This window comes from Conger conger, chromosome 15 (genome assembly GCF_963514075.1).
Source record: "Conger conger chromosome 15, fConCon1.1, whole genome shotgun sequence".
Taxonomy (NCBI): Eukaryota; Metazoa; Chordata; class Actinopteri; order Anguilliformes; family Congridae; genus Conger; species Conger conger.
The window spans coordinates 399,321-424,320 of NC_083774.1; the positions used below are offsets into that span (position 1 = coordinate 399,321).

At 47.2% G+C, this 25,000-nt stretch overlaps 1 protein-coding gene across 1 annotated transcript in view; it reads left to right on the forward strand.

The window, feature by feature from the left end:
- LOC133111873 (ethanolamine kinase 1-like) overlaps positions 1-25,000 on the forward strand; it is a 48,051-nt gene that overhangs the window by 12,702 nt on the left and 10,349 nt on the right. The window contains exons 4-6 of the mRNA XM_061222504.1: positions 18,716-18,858; positions 21,011-21,094; positions 22,158-22,318. Of these exons, the coding sequence (XP_061078488.1) occupies positions 18,716-18,858; positions 21,011-21,094; positions 22,158-22,318 (388 nt within the window). The remainder of the gene's footprint in view (positions 1-18,715; positions 18,859-21,010; positions 21,095-22,157; positions 22,319-25,000) is intronic.

The following is a 25,000-nucleotide window of genomic DNA, read 5'->3' on the forward strand; positions in this document are numbered from 1 at the left end:
CCCCACACCCCCCTGAACACCACCCCACACCCCCCTGAACACCACCCCACACCCCCTGAACACCACCCCACACCCCCTGAACACCACCCCACACCCCCTGAACACCACCCCACACCCCCCTGAACACCACCCCACACCCCCCTCAACACCACCCCACACCCCCCTGAGCACCACCCCACACCCCCCTGAACACCACCCCACACCCCCTGAACACCACCCCACACCCCTCAACACCACCTCACACCCCCTCAACACCACCCCACACCACCCCACACCCCCCTCAACACCACCCCACACCCCCCTCAACACCACCTCACACCCCTCTCAACACCACCCCACACCCCCTGAACACCACCCCACACCCCCTGAACACCACCCCACACCCCCCTGAACACCACCCCACACCCCCCTGAACACCACCCCACACCCCCTGAACACCACCCCACACCCCCTGAACACCACCCCACACCCCCTGAACACCACCCCACACCCCCTGAACACCACCCCACACCCCCTGAACACCACCCCACACCCCCTGAACACCACCCCACACCCCCCTGAACACCACCTCACACCCCCCTCAACACCACCCCACACCCCCTGAACACCACCCCACACCCCCCTGAGCAGCACCTTTCATGTCTCTCCAGTAGCTGTGTGTGTGTTTCCAGGGGAAATTAATTTCTCACACAGATCTTTGTACGACATCACATTCATTTCTGCATAAGTCATAATTTAAGCTTAATTTCAGCTGCGGCTGTGTGAGCTGCAGTATGGATATTAAAGGGGGGGGGGGGGGGGGGCAGTGGAGCTGAAAAACACAGAACACATCTCTCCTCTTCTCTCCTCTTCTCTTCTATCAGTCTTTTACAGAGTCTTTCACACTCAGTCTCTCATTTTCACTGCGGGCTGCCTGGCTCCCGTCTGCAGCTGAAGGCTGGGGGCTGTGCTTTGACTGAGTCGCTTTCAGGCGCTCTCTGTTCTGGAGCTGCGACACCCGTGGGGTTCCAGGTGGGGGTACTACAAAGCCCCTCCATTCCCAGGAAAGCAGACAGACTCCTGGGAGAGGGGTCTTGATGGGGTGTTTTAGATCAGGGTGACCTCTCTTAATTAAGGGGTCACACTTGTGCACAGCCAGGGGGCCCTCCTCATAAAAAACATTTCCGTGTTTTCCTCTGGCGGGGGGTCGTGTTTTCCTCTGGTGGGGGGTCGTGTTTTCCTCTGGTGGGGGGTCGTGTTTTGATCTTGCACAGGGGAGCCTTGGGGCATCTGATCAGTGCAGTCACAGCACTGTAGAACACATTCATGCCAAAAGCACAGGTAACCTCACCTGTATCCTGCACACTCAGTGCTGGCTCCACACTTTCTAGGACTCCGGTTTCTGGGTCTCATTTTCCATCACTTCTGTTGCTTTTGTTGTGAAAGTTTTTCCTGTCAGCAACTTCACACCAGCGCCTACAGTGTATGCTGCAAGTCCAATCTCTTCTGTCTGAAAGTGAAAATTAATGGCAACACGAAATTAGGCAAAATTAAAATGTTTCAACCTATGTGGTTAAACTATTCGATGTCCCTGCAAATGTAAGTTAGCTCTTCATCCCACAATAAATCTGGGTGGCCATCAAAATGAAGGGACTCCATATGTACCCTCAGGAGACTAGCCGTGTGAAACCCACAGGAGATTAGCCGATGTGAAACCCTCAGGAGACTAGCCATGTGAAACCCTCAGGAGACTAGCCGTGTGAAACCCACAGGAGATTAGCCTGTGTGAAACCCTCAGGAGACTAGCCCGTGTGAAACCCTCAGGAGACTAGCCCGTGTGAAACCCTCAGGAGACTAGCCCGTGTGAAACCCTCTGGAGACTAGCCGTGTGAAACCCACAGGAGACCAGCCTGTGTGAAACCCTCAGGAGACCAGCCTGTGTGAAACCCACAGGAGACTAGCCCGTGAGAAACCCTCAGGAGACCAGCCTGTGTGAAACCCACAGGAGACTAGCCGTGTTCTGCAAGAGACTAGCCGTGTTCTGCAGGAGACTAGCCCGTGAGAAACCCACAGGAGACTAGCCCGTGAGAAACCCACAGGAGACTAGCCCGTGAGAAACCCACAGGAGACTAGCCCGTGAGAAACCCACAGGAGACTAGCCCGTGAGAAACCCACAGGAGACTAGCCGTGTTCTGCAGGAGACTAGCCCGTGAGAAACCCACAGGAGACTAGCCGTGTTCTGCAAGAGACTAGCCGTGTTCTGCAAGAGACTAGCCGTGTTCTGCAGGAGACTAGCCCGTGAGAAACCCACAGGAGACTAGCCCGTGAGAAACCCACAGGAGACTAGCCCGTGAGAAACCCACAGGAGACTAGCCGTGTTCTGCAGGACCAGCAGGATTTGAGTCACGCAGAGGCCGTCACACGCCAGACTCCCAGCTGAACCAGTTTATTTAAAAGTAAATACTTACTGCAGCACGCGCTTTATGAAATTATTCACCCAGCAAACGGACGTTAATGCGGAGCCGAGCGGCAGACGGAGCTCAAGGCTGATCAATAGAGGCCTTGGTGTGGATGGGGTGCCAGCTGAAGGCCACAGGACGAGAGCAGAGAGGCTGTAAACAGGCTGTAGGCCTCATTAATACCATCACACAAGCTGCCTCCGGCACTGCCTTTACACAGCCCAGCGCACCCTCCCCATTAGCACAGGCACACAATGGCGTCCGCGCGCACTCTCTGCGCTCAGTTTCCTCCGTCAGGGAGCCCGGACTGGGCCGAAAATCTATAATGCTAAACAGGAGGTGGAACGGGACACAATAATGAACACTGTAATTTTTGATCCACGGTGAACACGAAACCCAATTATTTCAAACGTATTGATGTCCGAGGTGCCGCTCTTTGGATATCAAAGGCCAAACACATGCATTCTTTCATGAGGGGGCCGAGGCCCACGCTTCATGTGGAGTGTTTGCACGTTAGCACGTTAGCGATAAAGCAGCACACCGCACTGACAGCGCAGGATCAAAAGCACAGGCTGCGGACAAAAGCAGATGTCTGGGATTCAAAGGAACGGCTGGAACGATGAGCGTATTCTCACGCTAATCATCAGTGTGTACCAGCAGTTCTTCACTAAAAATAAAACCTAGGGAAAGAGTTCTGTTAGACAAATTAAACACGAAGATGGATATATATCCTGTAAGTCAGTGAGCTTTAGCTAGCACCGTCCCTGTGTAAGACAGTGAGCTTTAGCTAGCACCGGCCCTGTGTAAGTCAGTGACCATTAGCTAGCACTGGCCCTGTGTAAGTCAGTGACCATTAGCTAGCACTGGCCCTGTGTAAGTCAGTGAGCATTAGCTAGCACTGGCCGTGTGTAAGACAGTGAGCATTAGCTAGCACCGTCCCTGTGTAAGTCAGTGAGCTTTAGTGTCAGAGATTGCAGGTGGCACAGCCACGGAAAGTCGTTTATCTATATAGCGCCTTTCAGGAGCAAAATCACAATGTGCTTCACACGGAAATGAATGAAAACAGAAGAACATGCACACACAGGCACAGATAACTCCGGCTAAAATCACAGCGTTTTAGCAGGGTTCACAGCCCTATTGTCTAAGGAAGGCTGTTTAAAAGCTAACGGGCAGTTGTTCATGTGATGTTCGTCTTTAGCTCTGTCTACGGGAGAGCGAACGGACCCTAGTCAGATCTGAGATGGAGCAATGTACTCATTTAGGCCGGCTAACTAACTGTGCCTGACAGGAACTTCTTGGGCTCAACAGCACCAGTGCAAATACACATCTGAATTCACAGATTAGGATGTAAACACATCACACGTATGCTGCTCGTAATTCAAATTACAACACCTGCTAATTTCTTGTATGCCCCTGGAAAAATACGGTTTTAAGATACTGTTGGAAAAAGAAACAAAGGGAATGTAAACATATATCCGGCCTGAAAACTCGTTTATAGTTTAAGTGTTCTGTTGCAGTCATGAGAGACTGGCCAGCAATACTCCCACACTACGGCAAAGTTAGATTTGCTTCTCTAACTTTCCTCAAAAAAAGACAACGCTCATGGGAAATTGAAAAAACAACAACAACAACAGCATTGTGCCATTTCATGGACATACAGAAAGAAAAAAACGTCGTCTATATCTGCTGAAAGGCACGTCAGAGCCGCAAAATAAACTCCATATGTAATATTAATATGCTTCGCTGTGCGGTCTTCGAACTGAACACGCCACTCTGCGCCTGACGTTGTCACCTTGTACGTTCTCATGATTGCCCTCTTCATCATACGCGCCGCGGAGTGAGAACACCTTCTTTAACGATCCGTCTCTCCGTCTCTCCCTCTCTCTCTCTCCGCGCCGAGAACGAGCGTTTCTCCCCGAGCTACACCTTCCCCAGATTTTCACCTCTCCGCTCGCACTGGCACATAACGCAAGTGTTGAAAATGCTTCTTCTATATTCAGCAGAATCGCTGGAACAGTATCTTAAATGTGACGTTTGAGTGGTGAAGCCGGCTCGCGGTAAGAGTAACTGTCTGACAGAAGAAAACCAAGGAAAATATTAATCAGGTAACACCTCAAAAATACATTTCTTACATTTCAAATAAATGTAAATTAATTTCACATAATTAATGAGCAAAAATACCCTTGCAGGCAGGTTTCACATCAAATGCAAATTACAAGTACATTCTGGGACAGTTACAGCACATGAACAGGCATTATGTATATTATGAATAGACATTTATGATCATTTGAACGTGAAAAGGATATGATTTTAGGATTAGATAATTACACACACACACACACACACACACACACACACACACACACACACTACATTATTTCCACACACACACACAGCTGACAATTATTTTTAATCTTTTTAATTTGACAAATTACCCACGGTCAGTCCACACCTAAAATAAAACTTATGTAATCTTATATCTAATCAGGTTCTGTCTCTGTGTTTTACACAATAAAAGTATTTTTTAACCAAAAGTTAAGCCATTCTAAGGAGACGTGAATACTTTAAAAGACTGATTTTTTATTTAAAACAGCGCCGCACAAGAACAAGTTTCTTCACCGAGAGTGGAGCTGCAGTGCACAATGGCTTCCAGTAGATGGCACTAGCAAATGATACTTCTTTACCATGGAAGCGATGTAGATTTTCGGAAGAAATGTGTTTTACACTCTGAATGACTGGCCCTGATACCACAGCCCCACTAAAATATACCGCAAATAAAACACCACAGAAGTAAGCTAAAATCAGAAAATAATCACAGGTGCAAAAAGGCAGGTTTGGCACATTTAAGAATGAACGCACGACTAAGGGATTTACTGCCTGTTCAGTGTAAACTTCTTCCCTTAAACACACATTAACACTGAGTGCCTGTTCATACCCTGTGATAACGGACACAGATAATTACCCCAGCTGCCTGTGCCTTCGTTTGAGAGAGAGAGAGAGAGAGAGAGAGAGAAGGAGAGAGAGAGAAAGAGGGAGAGAGAGGGAAAGAGAGATATAGAGAGAGGGAGAGAGAGCGGGGAGAGAGAGAGGGAGAGATACAGAGAGAGAGAGGGAGAGAGAGAGAAAGAGGGAGAGAGAGGGAAAGAGAAAGAGAGCGGGAGAGAGATATAGAGAGAGGGAGAGAGAGCGGGGAGAGAGAGGGAGAGATACAGAGAGAGAGAGGGAGAGAGAGAGAAAGAGGGAGAGAGAGGGAAAGAGAAAGAGAGGGGGAGAGAGCGGGGAGAGAGAGGGAGAGATACAGAGAGAGAGAGGGAGAGAGACACACACCAGGCCTAAGGAGCTGGTGGAGCAGGGGGAGAGGTGGCTGATGGGAAGGGGAGATTGCCTCGCTCTGGAGCGCAGTCTGGGTGCATTGTGCCGCGGCTCTGAGGCCAGGATGCGCTTAGCGGCACACGGCTGGCCCCCCCAGAGTGCCCCGGCCCCCCAGGGCCGCCGGGCAGGGTGTGGGAGCGGCGAGCTTTCAGCGCACTGAGGCTGGGAGATAGCATTCACCAGCCTGCCCATCCAGCACCCCATTCAGCCCGGGGAGCCAGAGCCTGCTCACACCATTGTGTGTGTGTATCTGTGTGCTCACGCCATTGTGTGTGTGTATCTGTGTGCTCACGCCATTGTACACACACACACAATGTGTACTATATCTGCTTTACCAACACACACACACACACACACACACACACACACATACACACTCAATGTGCACTATATCTGCTTTACCAACAAAAGGGAGCACAGCAAGATTGGATATGAAGGGTTTGGCAGGAAAGCTGGCAGTCTTGTGTGTGCATGTGTGTTTTCATTTTAGGAAGAATGTGCCTTTGTGAATGTGTGTTCTTGTGCTTTTTGACCAAGTGCATATGCGCCTGTATGTGTGTATGTGTGTGTGTATGAGACAGAGATGGAGAAAGACAAAACAAGAGAAAAAGAGAGACTATATTCAGTCATTATCATGATCATCTGATTAGATGCTATTTCATGTGTAAGGTACAAATGAAATGTTTTTACCAGTTTATGCACCAGGAGAACATGCAAACTCCACACAGCATTCAAACCAAGGACCTTCAAACTCAACTCTGAAGTAACTGTGCTATCCACTGGACCACCATGCAAGCAGAAATGTGTGTCAATGTAAAAAATAAACCATTCAAAATGGCAGCCGATTAATAATGGGGCAACCCATAAGGACCAGGGTAAAATCCCTAACACATGAAACCTGAAATGTAACATGAGCTGAGCCCAGCTTGGTTGTAAGTCAGAGAATGCATTTTATTTATTTACAATTGCACTCAGGTTTGCTCAGGACATGCAAATGAGTTTTTAGGGTAGTATGTGTTGTGTGAAAGCCGTTGTTAAGATAACGTAACATAACGTAATACAGGGCCTGGAGCGTAGGTGTATCACCCGTAAGGTCGGTTGTTCTAATCCCGGTGTCGCCACAATAAGATCTGTTGGGCCCCTGAGCAAGGCACTTAACCCTGCATTGCTCCTGGATTGTCTCCTGCTTAGTCTAATTAACTGTACGTCACGCTAGATAAGAGCGTCTGCCAAATGCTATTAATGAAATGGAGAACAGGCCATTCAGCCCAGCAATGTTCGCCTTTTCCTACCCCCAAGTGTGCCTCCTGCTTAGTTTGTCTAAAAGCTAAATCATATCTATCACAGTATCAAGCCTTGAAAACCCCCAGTGTTTCTGCCTCCACTACATGTCCTGGGAAGCTATTCCACACATTGACCACTTGAATAGAAAGAATACTTCCTAATGTCTGTACAGACTTTCTGTCCAGTGCCAATTCCCATTTGTGTCCTCTCATTTTGCTAACTAAACTCACCCAGCAGAATCTATAATTCACTTTGTTAATTCCTTGAATGAATTTAAAAGCCTCAATCAAATCCCCCCTAAGTATTCTTTTATGAAGCTTAAAGAGATTAAGCATCTTAAGTCTATCCTCAACTCTTATCTTTTATACATGGAATCAATCTGGTTGCCCTTCTCTGAACCTTTTCCAGCACCTCTATATCTTTCTTATAGTGAGGTCACCAAACCCTGTGGGATTGTACTTCTGGCCTATTAGTAACCTCCTCCCTGGTAAAAGTCTCAATGAAGTAGCCATTTAAGGCATCAGCAATATCTTTATTCTTATACAGCAGTTCAACTTTGTTATTCTTAATGCATTTGACCTCCTCTTTAATTTTCCTTTTCCTACTACAGTATTGAAAGAAATGTTTGGGATTGAATTTTGCATCCTGTCAAATTAGCCTTTCAAATAGCCTTTTGTCTCACCTTAGTCCTTTTTTAACCTTAGCACACATATTACAATATTCAGCTTGAATACTCACAGTGCTGTCCTTTTTATATATCTTATCCAGTTTATTCTTTATTCACAAACTCTTACATATAGCTTTATTCATCCACTGTGCTCCCAGTCTACATTACTTGAATTTGATCACATCTTTAAAAATCCTGGACATTTCAGTCTGTTGTGTATCAATCGGGAGTGTGAACACTGTTGTTAGGGGAGTTGTGTTGTGTGAACACTGTTGTTAGGGGCGTGTGTGTTGTGTGAACACTGTTGTTAGGGCAGTGTGTGTTGTGTGAACACTGTTGTTAGGGCAGTGTGTGTTGTGTGAACACTGTTGTAAGGGGCGTGTGTTTTGTGTGAAGGCAGTATAGGGTAGTGTGAGTTGTGTGTGTTGTGTGTTGGAACAGCCATGTTAGTTATTATATACTGCATTCTGTGTGAGAGTTGCCCACTCTGGGGACCTCAGAAAGCTCAAATAATTAACGGCTGTAGAACACAATTATAAGAAAAATCCTTCTAATAAATTTTTCAATGATCAGATTATTAATTTAACATTCTGCCCCACTTTCTGGTCTAAAATCACAAGAAATCAATCAGTGTTACATATTTCATGTCTTGAACAGGTTTTCTGTAACATCAATAACACAAAGGACAACAGACGATAAGATAATCATCCATACAGTACATAAATATATGGTACAGCAATCTTAGTTAACCAACCAGTTTTCCTTATTCCTATATTTTTAAAACCAAATTATCAATGTATAGTTAGCATATTCACTTAGTGAGCACTTAAGACTTAAGTCTTCTGCTGCTATAACCTATCCACTTAGAGATGCTCTTCTGCATTCCACTCTTGTAATGTGTGGTTATTTGCATTACTGTCACCTTCCTGTCAGCTTTGACCAGTCTGGCCATTCTCCTCTGACCTCTCATTAACAATGCATTTCTTTTTGCACCGTTCTCTGCAAACTATGGATACTGTCGTGTGTGAAAATCCAAGGAGATCAGCAGTTTATCAGTGTATCAGTTTCTGATATACTCAAACCACCCGGCCTGCAACAATCATTCCTTGGTCAAAGTCACTTAGGTCAAATTTCTTCACCGTTCTGACATTTGGTCTGAAAAACAGCTGAACCTCTTGACCACGTCTGCGTGCTTTATGCATTTAGTTGCTGCACTGTAATATGCATCATAACCATTACATTACTCTGAGCTGTACAGTAATAACACTCACACTCACAATCACACGCACGGACACACTCACACTCACACACGCACAATCACACTCACACTCGCACTCACACTCACAATCACACTCACATGCACGGACACTCAAACTCACAATCACACGCACGGACACTCACACTCACAATCACACGCACGGACACACACACTCACACTCACAATCACACACATGGACACACACACTCACACTCACAATCACATGCACGGACGCACACACTCACACTCACACTCACAATCACACACATGGACACACACTCACACTCACAATCACATGCACGGACGCACACACTCACACTCACACTCACAATCACACACGCACAATCACACTCACACTCACACGCACAATCACACTCACACGCACGGACACTCACACTCACAATCACACGGACACACACTCTCACAATCACACTCACAATCACACGCATGGACACTCACAATCACACTCACAATCACACGCACGATCACACGCATGGACTCACACACACTCACAATCACACGCATGGACTCACACACACTCACAATCACACGCACGGACACACACACTCACACGCATGGACACACACACTCACAATCACATGCACGGACACACACACTCACACTCACAATCACACGCATGGACACTCACAATCACACTCACAATCACACGCACGATCACACGCATGGACACACAAACTCACAATCACACGCATGGACTCACACACACTCACAATCACACGGACACACACTCTCACAATCACACTCACAATCACACTCACAATCACACGCATGGACACTCACAATCACACGCACGGACACACACACTCACAATCACACGCACGGACACTCACACTCACAATCACATGCACGGACACACTCTCACTCACAATCACACACACGGACACACACACTCACATGCACGATCACACGCATGGACACTCACAATCACACTGACAATCACACGCATGGACACTCACAATCACACTCTCAATCACACGCATGATCACACGCACGATCACACGCACAATCACACGCATGGACTCACACACACTCACAATCACACGCACGGACACACACACTCACACGCATGGACACACACACTCACAATCACATGCACGGACACAGACACTCTCACTCACAATCACACACATGGACACACACACTCACAATCACACGCACAGACACACACACTCGCACTCACAATCACATGCACGGACACACACACTCACACTCACAATCACACGCACAGACACACACTCACAAGCACAATCACACGCACGGACACACACACTCACACTCACAATCACAGACACACACACTCACACTCACACTCACAATCACACGCACGGACAAACACACTCACAATCACACGCACGGACACACACACTCACACTCAATCACACGCACGGACACACACACTCACAATCACACGCACGGACACACACACTCACAATCACACGCACGGACACACACACTCACACTCATGGACACACACACTCACAATCACATGCACGGACACACACACTCACACTCACAATCACATGCACGGACACACACTCTCACTCACAATCACACACACGGACACACACACTCACACTCACAATCACACGCACGGGGACACACACTCACAATCACACGCACGGACACTCACACTCACACTCACAATCACACACATGGACACACACACTCACAATCACACGCACAGACACACACACTCACACTCACAATCACATGCACGGACACAGACACTCTCACTCACAATCACACACACGGACACACACACTCACACGCACGATCACACGCATGGACACTCACAATCACACTCACAATCACACGCATGGACACTCACAATCACACTCACAATCACACGCACGATCACACGCACAATCACACGCATGGACACACACACTCACAATCACACGCATGGACTTACACACACTCACAATCACACGCACAGACACACACACTCACACGCATGGACACACACACTCACAATCACATGCACGGACACACACACTCACACTCACAATCACATGCACGGACACACACTCTCACTCACAATCACACACACGGACACACACACTCACACTCACGATCACACACATGGACACACACACTCACAATCACACGCACGGACACACACTCACACTCACAATCACACACATGGACACACACACTCACAATCACACGCACAGACACACACACTCGCACTCACAATCACATGCACGGACACACACACTCACACTCACAATCACACGCACAGACACACACTCACAAGCACAATCACACGCACGGACACACACACTCACACTCACAATCACACGCACAGACACACACACTCACACTCACACTCACAATCACACGCACGGACACACACACTCACAATCACACGCACGGACACACACACTCACACTCAATCACACGCACGGACACACACACTCACAATCACATGCACGGACACACACACTCACAATCACATGCACGGACACACACACTCACACTCATGGACACACACACTCACAATCACATGCACGGACACACACACTCTCACTCACAATCACACACACGGACACACACACTCACACTCACAATCACACGCACGGGGACACACACTCACAATCACACGCACGGACACTCACACTCACACTCACAATCACACACATGGACACACACACTCACAATCACACGCACAGACACACACACTCACACTCACAATCACATGCACGGACACACACACTCACAATCACACGCACAGACACACACACTCACACTCACAATCACATGCACGGACACACACACTCACACTGACAATCACACGCACAGACACACACTCACAAGCACAATCACACGCATGGACACACACACTCACACTCACAATCACACGCACGGACACACACTCACAATCACACGCACAGACACACACACTCACACTCACACTCACAATCACACGCACGGACACACACACTCACAATCACACGCACGGACACACTCAATCACACGCACAGACACACACACTCACAATCACACGCACGGACACACACACTCACACTCACAATCACACGCACGGACACACTCACAATCACACGCACGGACACACACACTCACAATAACACGCACGGACACACACACTCACAATAACACGCACGGGCACTCACACTCACAATCACACGCACGGACACACACACTCACACTCACAATCACACACACGGACACACACACTCACCCTCACAATCACACGCACGGACACACACACTCACACTCACAATCACAAGCACGGACACACACACTCACACTCACAATCACACGCACAGACACACACACTCACACTCACAATCACACGCACGGACACACACACTCACACTCACAATCACACGCACAGACACACACACTCACCGACACACACACTCACACTCACAATCACACGCACGGACACACACACACAATCACACGCACGGACACACACACTCACACTCACAATCACACACACGGACACACACACTCACAATCACACGTACGGACACACACACACACTCAATCACACGCACGGACACACACACTCACAATCACACGTACGGACACACACTCACACTCACAATCACACACACGGACACACACACTTATGCTCACATGCACGGACACACACACACAAACACATGGATACACACACTCACACTCGCAGACATGGACACACACACTCACGCTCACAATCACACGCATGGACACACACACTCACACTCACAATCACACGCACGGACACGCACACATGGACACACGGACACATACACACACACAGACAATTGGGAGGTGAGCAGTCCTCAAGACATGTTCAGCTGTAACTCAAATTTAAAGAAAATAAAAATGAATTTAAAATAATTTCAGGGTTTTTCCTTCTATTTTATAGTTCCTCGTGTCAAGAGCTTTAATTTAAAAAGGTATTTTCAGTGCTCTCCATTCAGCAGTGAAGCCCTCAAACATGCTTTATGATTTGAAAAAAAAAAAAATCTAAGGACCCAAAATGAAGAAAAACACTTGAATTGAGGGGCGAGAATAAGCAGCTTCCTCTTCTCTCCTCCTCTCACTCCATCCTTTCTCTCCTCCTCTCTCACTCCATCCTCTCTCCTCTTCCCACAAAAACACAATGTGCAATGTGGCCCTCGGTCCAAGCTCAAACAACAATAAAGCACATGCAGTATAAAACACATACAGTATACAACACATACAGTTTAAAACACATACAGTATACAACACATACAGTATAAAACACATACAGTATACAACACATACAGTATACAACACATACAGTTTAAAACACATACAGTATACAACACATACAGTATACAACACATACAGTATACAACACATACAGTTTAAAACACATACAGTATACAACACATACAGTATAAAACACATACAGTATACAACACATACAGTATACAACACATACAGTTTAAAACACATACAGTATACAACACATACAGTATACAACACATACAGTATACAACACATACAGTTTAAAACACATACAGTATACAACACATGCAGTATAAAACACATACAGTATACAACACATACAGTATACAACACATACAGTATAAAACACATGCAGTATAAAACACATACAGTATAAAACACATACAGTATACAACACATACAGTATACAACACATACAGTATAAAACACATGCAGTATAAAACACATGCAGTATAAAACACATACAGTATACAACACATACAGTATAAAGCTGTATGAGAGTGTGGAGAATGACGTGACGTGAGCTGAAATGCTATCAGAATAAGTGAGTGTATTAGTGTGGGTGTCTGCCTCGCCGTAAACAGGAAACTGCCTCCTCTCAACATGCGCTAGTAAATTATGTGGGCTGTGTATAGCGCTGCTGACTGTTTGTCCCAAAACATAAACAGGTATAACACCGTTTACATTTCCATCCCGCGCTTTCTGTTTGCTTTAAAGGACGCGTAAAAAATCATTTGAGCCGAATGGAGACACAATGCTCCAGTGTAGCACGGCCTGGGGTACACAGGGCCCCACAGGACAGGAGCGCTTCACTGCTTCAGGACACACACTCCATACAGGACAGGAGCGCTTCACTGCTTCAGGACACACACTCCATACAGGACAGGAGCGCTTCACTGCTTCAGGACACACACTCCATACAGGACAGGAGCGCTTCACTGCTTCAGGACACACACTCCATACAGGACAGGAGCGCTTCACTGCTTCAGGACACACACTCCATACAGGACAGGAGCGCTTCACTGCTTCAGGACACACACTCCATACAGGACAGGAGCGCTTCACTGCTTCAGGACACACACTCCATACAGGACAGGAGCGCTTCACTGCTTCAGGACACACACTCCATACAGGACAGGAGCGCTTCACTGCTTCAGGGCACACACTCCATACAGGACAGGAGCGCTTCACTGCTTCAGGACACACACTCCATACAGGACAGGAGCGCTTCACTGCTTCAGGACACACACTCCATACAGGACAGGAGCGCTTCACTGCTTCAGGGCACACACTCCATACAGGACAGGAGCGCTTCACTGCTTCAGGACACACACTCCATACAGGACAGGAGCGCTTCACTGCTTCAGGACACACACTCCATACAGGACAGGAGCGCTTCACTGCTTCAGGACACACACTCCATACAGGACAGGAGCGCTTCACTGCTTCAGGGCACACACTCCATACAGGACAGGAGCGCTTCACTGCTTCAGGACACACACTCCATACAGGACAGGAGCGCTTCACTGCTTCAGGGCACACACTCCATACAGGACAGGAGCGCTTCACTGCTTCAGGACACACACTCCATACAGGACAGGAGCGCTTCACTGCTTCAGGACACACACTCCATACAGGACAGGAGCGCTTCACTGCTTCAGGGCACACACTCCATACAGGACAGGAGCGCTTCACTGCTTCAGGACACACACTCCATACAGGACAGGAGCGCTTCACTGCTTCAGGACACACACTCCATAACCGGCATCAGGCCGGCCTTTCCACACCACATTCCCGCTGCCTTTCCACATGACATATTTTTGTGCCAATTCCTAATTTAGTTCCTTCATTCATTTAAGTCAGGGACACTGCAGGGATCACATGAGATTTCAGAGTGACTGTCAGAAAGAAAGAAAAAAGAAACTGCTTATTTTATTTTTCTAAAATGTGGTATTCTATTCATGGAAGAGATACAGACAGAAATATGGAAACTGTGGTTTTTGTATAACAGCCACATTTATGTAAATATTTAATTGCAAGAAGCAATAATGATGACAGGATAAAGAAATGAGTGCCATGTCTAAATCAGCACTGCTCCAGTCTCCACTTCAATCGCACAGGATTCTCAGAACATCCAGAAAGCTGGAAAAATGTAAGTAGGTCAATACAAACTTTACGCTTTTCGGCTCATCTTAAATCGAGTGAAATGGTTATAGATTGTGACGGCAATCAGACTTTAAAAACAGCCTGGAATCATATTGCTGTGAACGTCGCTATTTTAAACTCTGAATTAAGACTGCGGATGTGTGCTCAAATAGGAGAAATCTGATTATTGTAAGACCAATAAAACCAAATTCCCCAGAGAATCAGCAGCCATAGTACACAGAGGAGAGTGCTCTCCATGTGCTTCATAAAACAAACACAAACTACAGAGCAAGTCAGTGCCAAACTACAAGCACAATGACACTTTGTTCCACAAATGACTATTACATTACATTACATTACATTACATGGCATTTAGCAGACGCTCTTATCCAGAGCGATATTAACTCACACCCTGAGCCAGGAGGATTGTGGGATAGGTCTCTGTGCTGTGACGGTTGTTTTTGCTGAAATGCATGATTGTCCAGACACTAAACTAACTGACTCTGGCTGATGGCCCGGCTACCTGTCGCCTGCAAAGACTATGAGTCTGCAGGTCAGACGCACAATCAAGTTCATTTCAGAGAAAACCTCTTTAACACATTTTATATGTTTGCTTTTTTGGTATGACTTCAGGTCAAAAACATTCACACTCAATGAGGATTGAATTAAATGACTATGTTCAAATATGGTTCACCAGGCATTCTAGTGGCTCTGAATATGTAGGCGCTGGAAAGTTCATGTCAAAGTCAGACATTCAGATCTGGACAGTTGAATTTCAGCGAAGCTGCAGGTAAATATTCTGCAGTGCATTTTTAAAGTGGTATACTCATGGTAAGATATTCACACGGTAACTTATTGAACCTGTAATGTGTCTACAGGCTACAGGCTGCCCCAGTCATGTACCTTAGCCACTACGCTACAGGCTGCCCCAGTCATGTACCTTAGTCACTAGGCTACAGGCTGTCCCAGTCATGTACCTTAGCCACTACGCTACAGGCTGCCCCAGTCATGTACCTTAGCCACTACGCTACAGGCTGCCCCAGTCATGTACCTTAGCCACTAGGCTACAGGCTGCCCCAGTCATGTACCTTAGCCACTAGGCTACAGGCTGCCCCAGTCATGTACCTTAGTCACTACGCTACAGGCTGCCCCAGTCATGTACCTTAGCCACTAGGCTACAGGCTGCCCCAGTCATGTACCTTAGCCACTACGCTACAGGCTGCCCCAGTCATGTACCTTAGCCACTAGGCTACAGGCTGCCCCAGTCATGTACCTTAGCCACTAGGCTACAGGCTGCCCCAGTCATGTACCTTAGCCACTAGGCTACAGGCTGCCCCAGTCATGTACCTTAGCCACAAGGCTACAAGCTGCCCCAGTCATGTACCTTAGTCACTAGACTACAGGCTGCCCCAGTCATCTACCTTAGTCACTAGGCTACAGGTTGCCCCAGTCATGTACCTTAGCCACTAGGCTACAGGCTGCCCCAGTCATGTACCTTAGTCACTACGCTACAGGCTGCCCCAGTCATGTACCTTAGCCACTAGGCTACAGGCTGCCCCAGTCATGTACCTTAGCCACTACGCTACAGGCTGCCCCAGTCATGTACCTTAGCCACTAGGCTACAGGCTGCCCCAGTCATGTACCTTAGCCACTAGGCTACAGGCTGCCCCAGTCATGTACCTTAGCCACTAGGCTACAGGCTGCCCCAGTCATGTACCTTAGCCACAAGGCTACAAGCTGCCCCAGTCATGTACCTTAGCCACAAGGCTACAAGCTGCCCCAGTCATGTACCTTAGTCACTAGGCTACAGGTTGCCCCAGTCATGTACCTTAGCCACAAGGCTACAAGCTGCCCCCAAATGGTTACTGTGTGGTACTGTACCGTGAATGACCCAAAAAATCTGATTAATTTTGATATTAATGGGCTAAAATATCATTGTAAATAAAGCATGTTTAATATGTATTCAAAGGACTGACTAAAATGCTCAGCCCTGTGCAATTAAAGCTCAGTAATTAGGGTGACAAAACTTTCTGTAGGACGACGAGGCAAATTGAATTTGACGCACGTCCAAACAATCAAATCTGTTTGCAGGATGTGCGTCTTCAGGAAACTTGTGTACTGACAAAGTCTCACTTCTGCAGCAATGAAGGGACGGCCGCGCCCGCGTGTTTCAGACATGCTAATTTATTTCATCGTTAGCGCTGCACCGCTCGAGGGCTCCGCATCAGGTGATGTGTCGGCGAAGCGCTTTTCACCAACGCCTCCCACAGCGGCAGCGCAGAACAGAAGCTGAATTACTTAATTAATTAATTGATGATTCTACGCGGCACACGCATGTTCCCCCTAATTAATCTGGCAGCTCGCAGGGGTGTGTCAGCGACATGGAGGCGGAGTTCATCTGAAAGACAGCGTCGCGCTACCGTTCCCCTGAAAGGAAAGGCATTTTAATGCACCGACAGCAAGTTTCATAATGTAGCACAAACTGAGCTAGGGTTAGGGAACCTGATTCCACACACACACACACACACACACACACACGTCTCACACACACACGTCTCTCACACACACATACATACATACACACACACACACACACACCTCTCACACACACACACACACACACACACATACACACACACACCACACATCTCTCACACACACACACACGCCACACATACACGCACCACACACCACACACACACGCCACACATCTCTCACACATACACACACCACACACACACGCCACACATCTCTCACACACACACACACACACACACACACACACAGAACAGATCCTAGATCAGCACTCAAACTACCAATCTCTTTAGACGGTTTGCAAAATCACATCCCCTTTGCTCTAAAAGCTCATACTTATTTACATTATTAATTTAAGTGAGGTTTTGTAGTTTCTAAAAGAGCTTAAAACCAATGAGTGCATGTAATTCATTATGTTCAGTGTATTAGCCTTGATACAAAATCTCATTCCGGTTTCTGAAATTGAACATGTATCACACTGGTGCTGAAGGAAGCGCAGGTCTGTGTGGTACAGGCAGTGGACGTGGGTCCAGAGAGTATGCAGAGTATGCAGAGTACGAAGTGGCTTTGTTTGAAATCGCATACTTTGCATACTACTCGGATATTTGGAGCCTGAAATTTAGTATGGGTAGTATGCTAGTACACAGTTTCATATAGACGCTGTGAATGACACACACCGCCACTCAGTTCAGAACAATCAATAATAAATATTATATTTAAATTGAATAAATGTGACTGATTCACCCCATTATATTATGTTGGGAGGACTCTGCCCGGACTTCCTGGCCTGCATGTCCTCCAGAGGGAAATGGAGGCTCTGAGACAGCACCTCACCCATGTCTCCTCCCCAATCGTGCTGTGCCACAACGACCTGCTGACCAAGAACATCATCTACAACCAGCCTGAGGGTGAGCGAGCCAGACCCTAACCCCGACCCTGACCCCGACCCTAACCCTAACCCCTAACCCCAACCCCCGACCCCCGACCCTAACCCCTACCCCTACCCCTACCCCAACCCCCAACCCCAACCCTAACCCTAACCCCGACCCTGACCCCCAACCCCAACCCTAACCCCTAACCCCAACCCCCGACCCTAACCCTAACCCCTAACCCCAACCCCCGACCCCCGACCCTAACCCCTACCCCTACCCCTACCCCAACCCCCAACCCCAACCCTAACCCTAACCCTAACCCCAATCCTAACCCCCACAGGCATACCCCTCTATACTGCAACACATAAATAAGACTAGATATAAGACTAGATTCACAGCATTTTGCAAATATATTTTATTGAAATAAATAATTTAGTTTGAATAATTTAAGTAAAATACTTTTCTTCTCCAGTACAAAGATATTGTAATGTGTAGAGAAAGGTTCCATTACAAGATCCAATGGGGTCTCAATAACAACAGACAAACTGCTCTTCACATATTAAGTTATGGCGTATGGCAATTACTGCATTATAACTCCATTCTGGCTGCAATCATAATGAGAATGAGCTACAACTGCGCACGGGGAATCAATCACTGACATTGTCTGAGAAGAGGGGAAGGGGTGGAGGATGTTGAGGGGATTTTCACAGACATCTGTTCATTAGCTTTGTAAAGCCACACAATCATTCCTCATTGACTGAACTAAGGTTTGAAGACGGGTAAAATTAACGGCAAATGTCAAATATTTTCACGTTCTCCTGTAGTACTGTGTGCGACCAGTAGGGTTTAAAATAGTCACTGGGTCTCCTGTAGTACTGTGTGCCATACACTTCATGTGTATTTTACTAGTTATGGGTGTGATGCTTTAACTTGTGGAAGAACCTATGCACTTGTAAGTCGCTTTGGATTAAAAGCGTCGGCCAAATGACTAAAATGTAATGTAAATATAGAGTGTAAATACTCACTGGCTCTCCTGCAGTAAGGAGGGTGTGATGCTGTAAGACAGGGTATGTATCATAACGTTATGCGAGTAGCGATTACAAAAGATGCATATTTTTGTTTTTATGGAGAAAAGGCATTTTCCTCATCCCTCCTTTCATATTTCATGGTTTTATATGCGTCTCTCACAAGGTTGAGGGAACTGCCATTTCTGCTTCCCTGATCACATAACACAGCACTAAGGCAGTTAGCCCTGTCTGTTTCCAGTGTTCACGACCGCACCAGGAGAATAGCAGGCAGATGTCAGAGTGTATTAATGTTGAGTCATTTACGCTGTGTAGCCCCCGTTAGTCTGACACGTCTGGAGCATGTAAGAGCAGACAGCCGCCCGAGGAACAGGGCCGGTCAGCGTTTCGCCCCAGGGCCCAAAGCTTTTACCGACTCCGCTTCTGAGCTGCAGAACCCGCCGACACACCGGCCAATCAGCGTTCAGGACAGGAAGTCTGAGACACAGCACGGACTGGGTCAGAACAGGGTCTGAGACACAGCACGGACTGGGTCAGGACAGGAAGTCTGAGACACAGCACAGACTGGGTCAGAACAGGGTCTGAGACACAGCACGGACTGGGTCAGAACAGGGTCTGAGACACAGCACGGACTGGGTCAGAACAGGGGCCGTTCCCAGCACTATGCGGGTCCTTAACTCACCGCTGTACGCCAGGAGCTGTATGTCACTTCCTGCCTTTGCGGGTGATGTGTGCGTGTATAAAGCACAGGTATGATAGCGAGTGATTATAAAGCCTGTGTTTATGCTCATTAACAGGTGATTATAAAGCCTGTGTTCATGCTCATTAACAGGTGATTATAAAGCCTGTGTTTATGCTCATTAACAGGTGATTATAAAGCCTGTGTTTATGCTCATTAACAGGTGATTATAAAGCCTGTGTTTATGCTCATTAACAGGTGATTATAAAGCCTGTGTTCATGCTCATTAACAGGTGATTATAAAGCCTGTGTTTATGCTCATTAACAGGTGATTATAAAGCCTGTGTTTATGCTCATTAACAGGTGATTATAAAGCCTGTGTTCATGCTCATTAACAGGTGATTATAAAGCCTGTGTTTATGCTCATTAACAGGTGATTATAAAGCCTGTGTTCATGCTGACTGCGGCCGCTCCTCTCCTGCAGGTTCGGTGCGCTTCATCGATTATGAGTACGCCGACTACAACTACCAGGCTTTCGACATCGGTAACCACTTCAACGAGTTCGCAGGTGGGTGCCACTCCACAGTCACGGTAGAACCCCCACATTAGAGGGGTACAGTCCCCTGCAAAGGCCAAGTCCTTCGTTTTTGCTATACACGTGAGACAATTGAGTTTAAGGTCAAAAGCTGTACATGAGACATGACAAGAGATGACATGATTTTAATTCCTGGTATTTTTATCTAGATTTGTGAAACGGATCACCTTTGGTGTCAGACCTTATGGGACTGAGAGTACATAATATAATAATCTCCACAGGACAGTGGTGAAGTTATTTCAATCAACCGTTCGAAGAAGACATAGACAGCAGCAATATACATATTATAGTCCAGAGATGAGCCACAAAAGTACTGGAACAAAGTTTTATGGACTGATGAGACCAAGATGAAACCAAGATGAAAGTGTGGAGAAAGAAGGGATTTGCTCATGATCCAAAACATACAAGCTCATCTGTGAAGCACGATGGAGGAAGTGTCATGGCTTGGGCTTGCATGGCTGCTTCTGGAGTGGGCTCACTAATCTTTATTGATGATGTAACTCATGATGGTAGCAGCAGGATGAATTAAGAATTCTACCCAAAACACAACAAAGGACTTAATTAGGATGAAAAAGTGGAAGGTTTTAGACACCCAAGTCAATCACCAGACCTTAAGCCAATTGAGCAGAATTTACCTCCTGAAGAGGAGATTAAAGGGAAAGCCCCCCTGAAACAAACTACTGCAAGAGGCTGCAGTAAAAGCATCACAAAAGAAGAATGCAACAGTTTGATGACGTCAATGGGCCAAATATTAAGTGTAATTTACTTTCATTTACTTAAATACTCTCAATTCAAATACTGTTGCTCACCTAAAAAATGGGTGGTCTGATGCCAAAGGTGATAAGTAGTTTAACAGATCTTGGTATAAATATCAGGAAATAAAAGCTGAAATTCTTAACTCTTGTCTCGGGTTCATCTTTTTTATCTCAACATGTATTCAGTTTTGCAAAAACAAAGGAATTGGCCTTGCTGTTCCAAACCTTTGGAGGGGACTGTGCACTGAATGTTAATCCCCTGTATGGTGTTGACCCCCCAGGTGTGGAGACTGTGGACCCCAGCCTGTACCCCAGCGTGGGCCTGCAGAGGGACTGGCTGGCCACGTACCTGCGCAGCTACAAGCAGGCTCTGGGGCTCTCCACCGGGGTCTCCGACCAGGAGCTGCAGGGGCTCTACGTCAGAGTCTGCAAGTTCTCTCTGGTGAGCGCAACACCCCCAAACACACACCTCAAACACAGCGTCTACGCCCCCAAACACAGTGTCTACGTCCCAAACACAGCATCTACACCCCAAACACAGCCCACCATCAGACACTAACTTGGTATTGCTGGTTTCTTGTAGATAATTATGCAGGATCGGCTCATCTCGCGCACACAGGAGCAGAGCAGAACGCAGGTTGTGGTTCTGAATGGGAAGCGCTCAGTGAGGGCTGCTGGAGAGCAGGCTGTAATTACACACATTAGCGCTGGGGTCTGCTGAAGCCCCTCATCACTAACCCTCGCCCTGCGCCCCGGCAGCATCTGCTCCCCGTGTAGCAGATATTAGGAGCAAATTAAGCGGAGATGAGTGAGATGGTGTCTGACAGGGGGCAGATGTTCCGGCAGCGGTGGGATATTCCAGCTGTGAGGAGCGGGAGGCAGTGGGAATGCTGGCGAGAGGGCGCTAGCACCACGTCTTAAACGGGAATGATCTACGCAGCGCACGAGCAGGAGCAGCGTGGTGTCGGTGGGGCCTTTTGTCTTCACCCTGTTATCCCTCCCGCTCTGATCTCCGCTGCACGTCTGCTCCTGCCCGAACGCGGCCCCGGGGCTGCTGTCCCTAAATCTGCTGCCAGTGCTCAGACGGGTCAGAGCCGCGGGTTATATGTGCACTTGTGATTTAAACGGGTGCTCATCAAATCTGCCGCTTATGGAAGATGACAAGTCGATTCTCCAAAAGCAAGGATGATGAGTTTAAATTTAAAACCGGTCTTAAACGGTAATAAAATCAGAGTTGTTTGGGGTAAATGTGTCACACTTAGCCATAACATTTTAGTAACAGATTATGTTTTGATTTGCTGTTAATGGAGTCTAAACAGCCTTTTGAGACTACTGGTTCTGGTTTGTTTTACAGACAGATGGTACATGCAGACCTTAATGTTGTATCATTATTGCACCATTGTGTACACAAGAAAATATTTGTTTGTAAGAGCTGAAAATTAGAAGCAAGTAAGAAGAATACAGGAGAGATCATTCCTTATCGGAATACAGTGCAGATCATTCCATTATAGGAATACAGAGGGATTCTTCTTTACAAGAATAAAGGAGGGATCATTCGTATAGGAATACAGGATAGATCATTCCTTATAGAAATGCTGGAGGGATCCTTCCTTCTTGGAATGCAGGAGAGATCATTCCTTGTTGGAATATAGGAGAGATCATTCCTTGTTGGAATACAGTGGGGATCATTCCTTGTTGGAATATAGGAGAGATCATTCCTTGTTGGAATACAGTGGGGATCATTCCTTGTTGGAATATAGGAGAGATCATTCCTCGTTGGAATACAGTGGGGATCATTCCTTGTTGGAATATAGGAGAGATCATTCCTTATATGAATACATGAGAGGATAGATCAGTGCTCATACAGAGTGCTTGAGAGACAGATCCCTGTGTCCACCCTGTTACCAGCTGCTCATGAATAAAGGTGCATCTGTGGCGCACTGTGAGCTTATGTTTATTTCAGCTCCGGCTCCAGCACAGCGGTGATTCTATTAGTCTCACTGACACTCCTCAGGCACACAAACCTGCTGCTCCATCCTGCTCACTGCAGCCAGGAACACACACTGACCACAGAGCCACTGCAGCCAGTAACACACACACTCACCACAGAGCCACTGCAGCCAGTAACACACACACCACAGAGCCACTGCAGCCAGGAACACACTGACCACAGAGCCACTGCAGCCAGTAACACACTCACCACAGAGCCACCGCAGCCAGTAACACACACACACCACAGAGCCACTGCAGCCAGTAACACACACACACCACAGAGCCACTGCAGCCAGTAACACACTGACCACAGAGCCACTGCAGCCAGTAACACACACTGACCACAGAGCCACCGCAGCCAGTAACACACTGACCACAGAGCCACTGCAGGCAGTAACACACACACTCACCACAGAGCCACTGCAGCCAGTAACACTCACACCACAGAGCCACTGCAGGCAGTAACACACTGACCATAGAGCCACCGCAGCCAGTAACACACTGACCACAGAGCCACTGCAGGCAGTAACATGGTCATGACATGATCATTATTGAGTGGCAGTTCTGGTGATGACAGCCTGTGATGCAGGTGTGTGAACACGCACAGACTCCTGGAGGAGTGCCTGGCCCTCTCATTCCCACTGCAGTAACGTTAACCCCCCACCCCTCAACCCCTACAGTCCAGTCCAGTGCTCCCAAACTTCCTTTAAAAAGTCTAAGCCGACCGTGGCTTCCAATTACCCAAGACTTCAACAGACCTGACGAGACATTTCTATAAAAAGTATGTTCAAACAGAATCCAGAAAGCAGTCTTGCAAGACCAGGATTTTGTGCATGCGTGTGCATGTGCGCACGTGTGTGTGTGCGTGTGTGTATGTGCGTGCATGCGTGTGCATGTATGTGTGTGTGTGTACACATCCAATCCCCAGCTTGTCAAAATGCTTTGACAGGCTGAATTTGATTTGTGAAATGAAATTAAAAACTGTTTTTTACAGCACATTTACAAGGTATACTCACCAATCCCAGTGTGTTAGTATAACCAGCAATGGGCTTCCAGTCAATGGAGTCTGAGAGAAACACTCTGTTTAGCACATCTATAATTCATCCGTTATTGTAGCGCATGCTTTACTGCC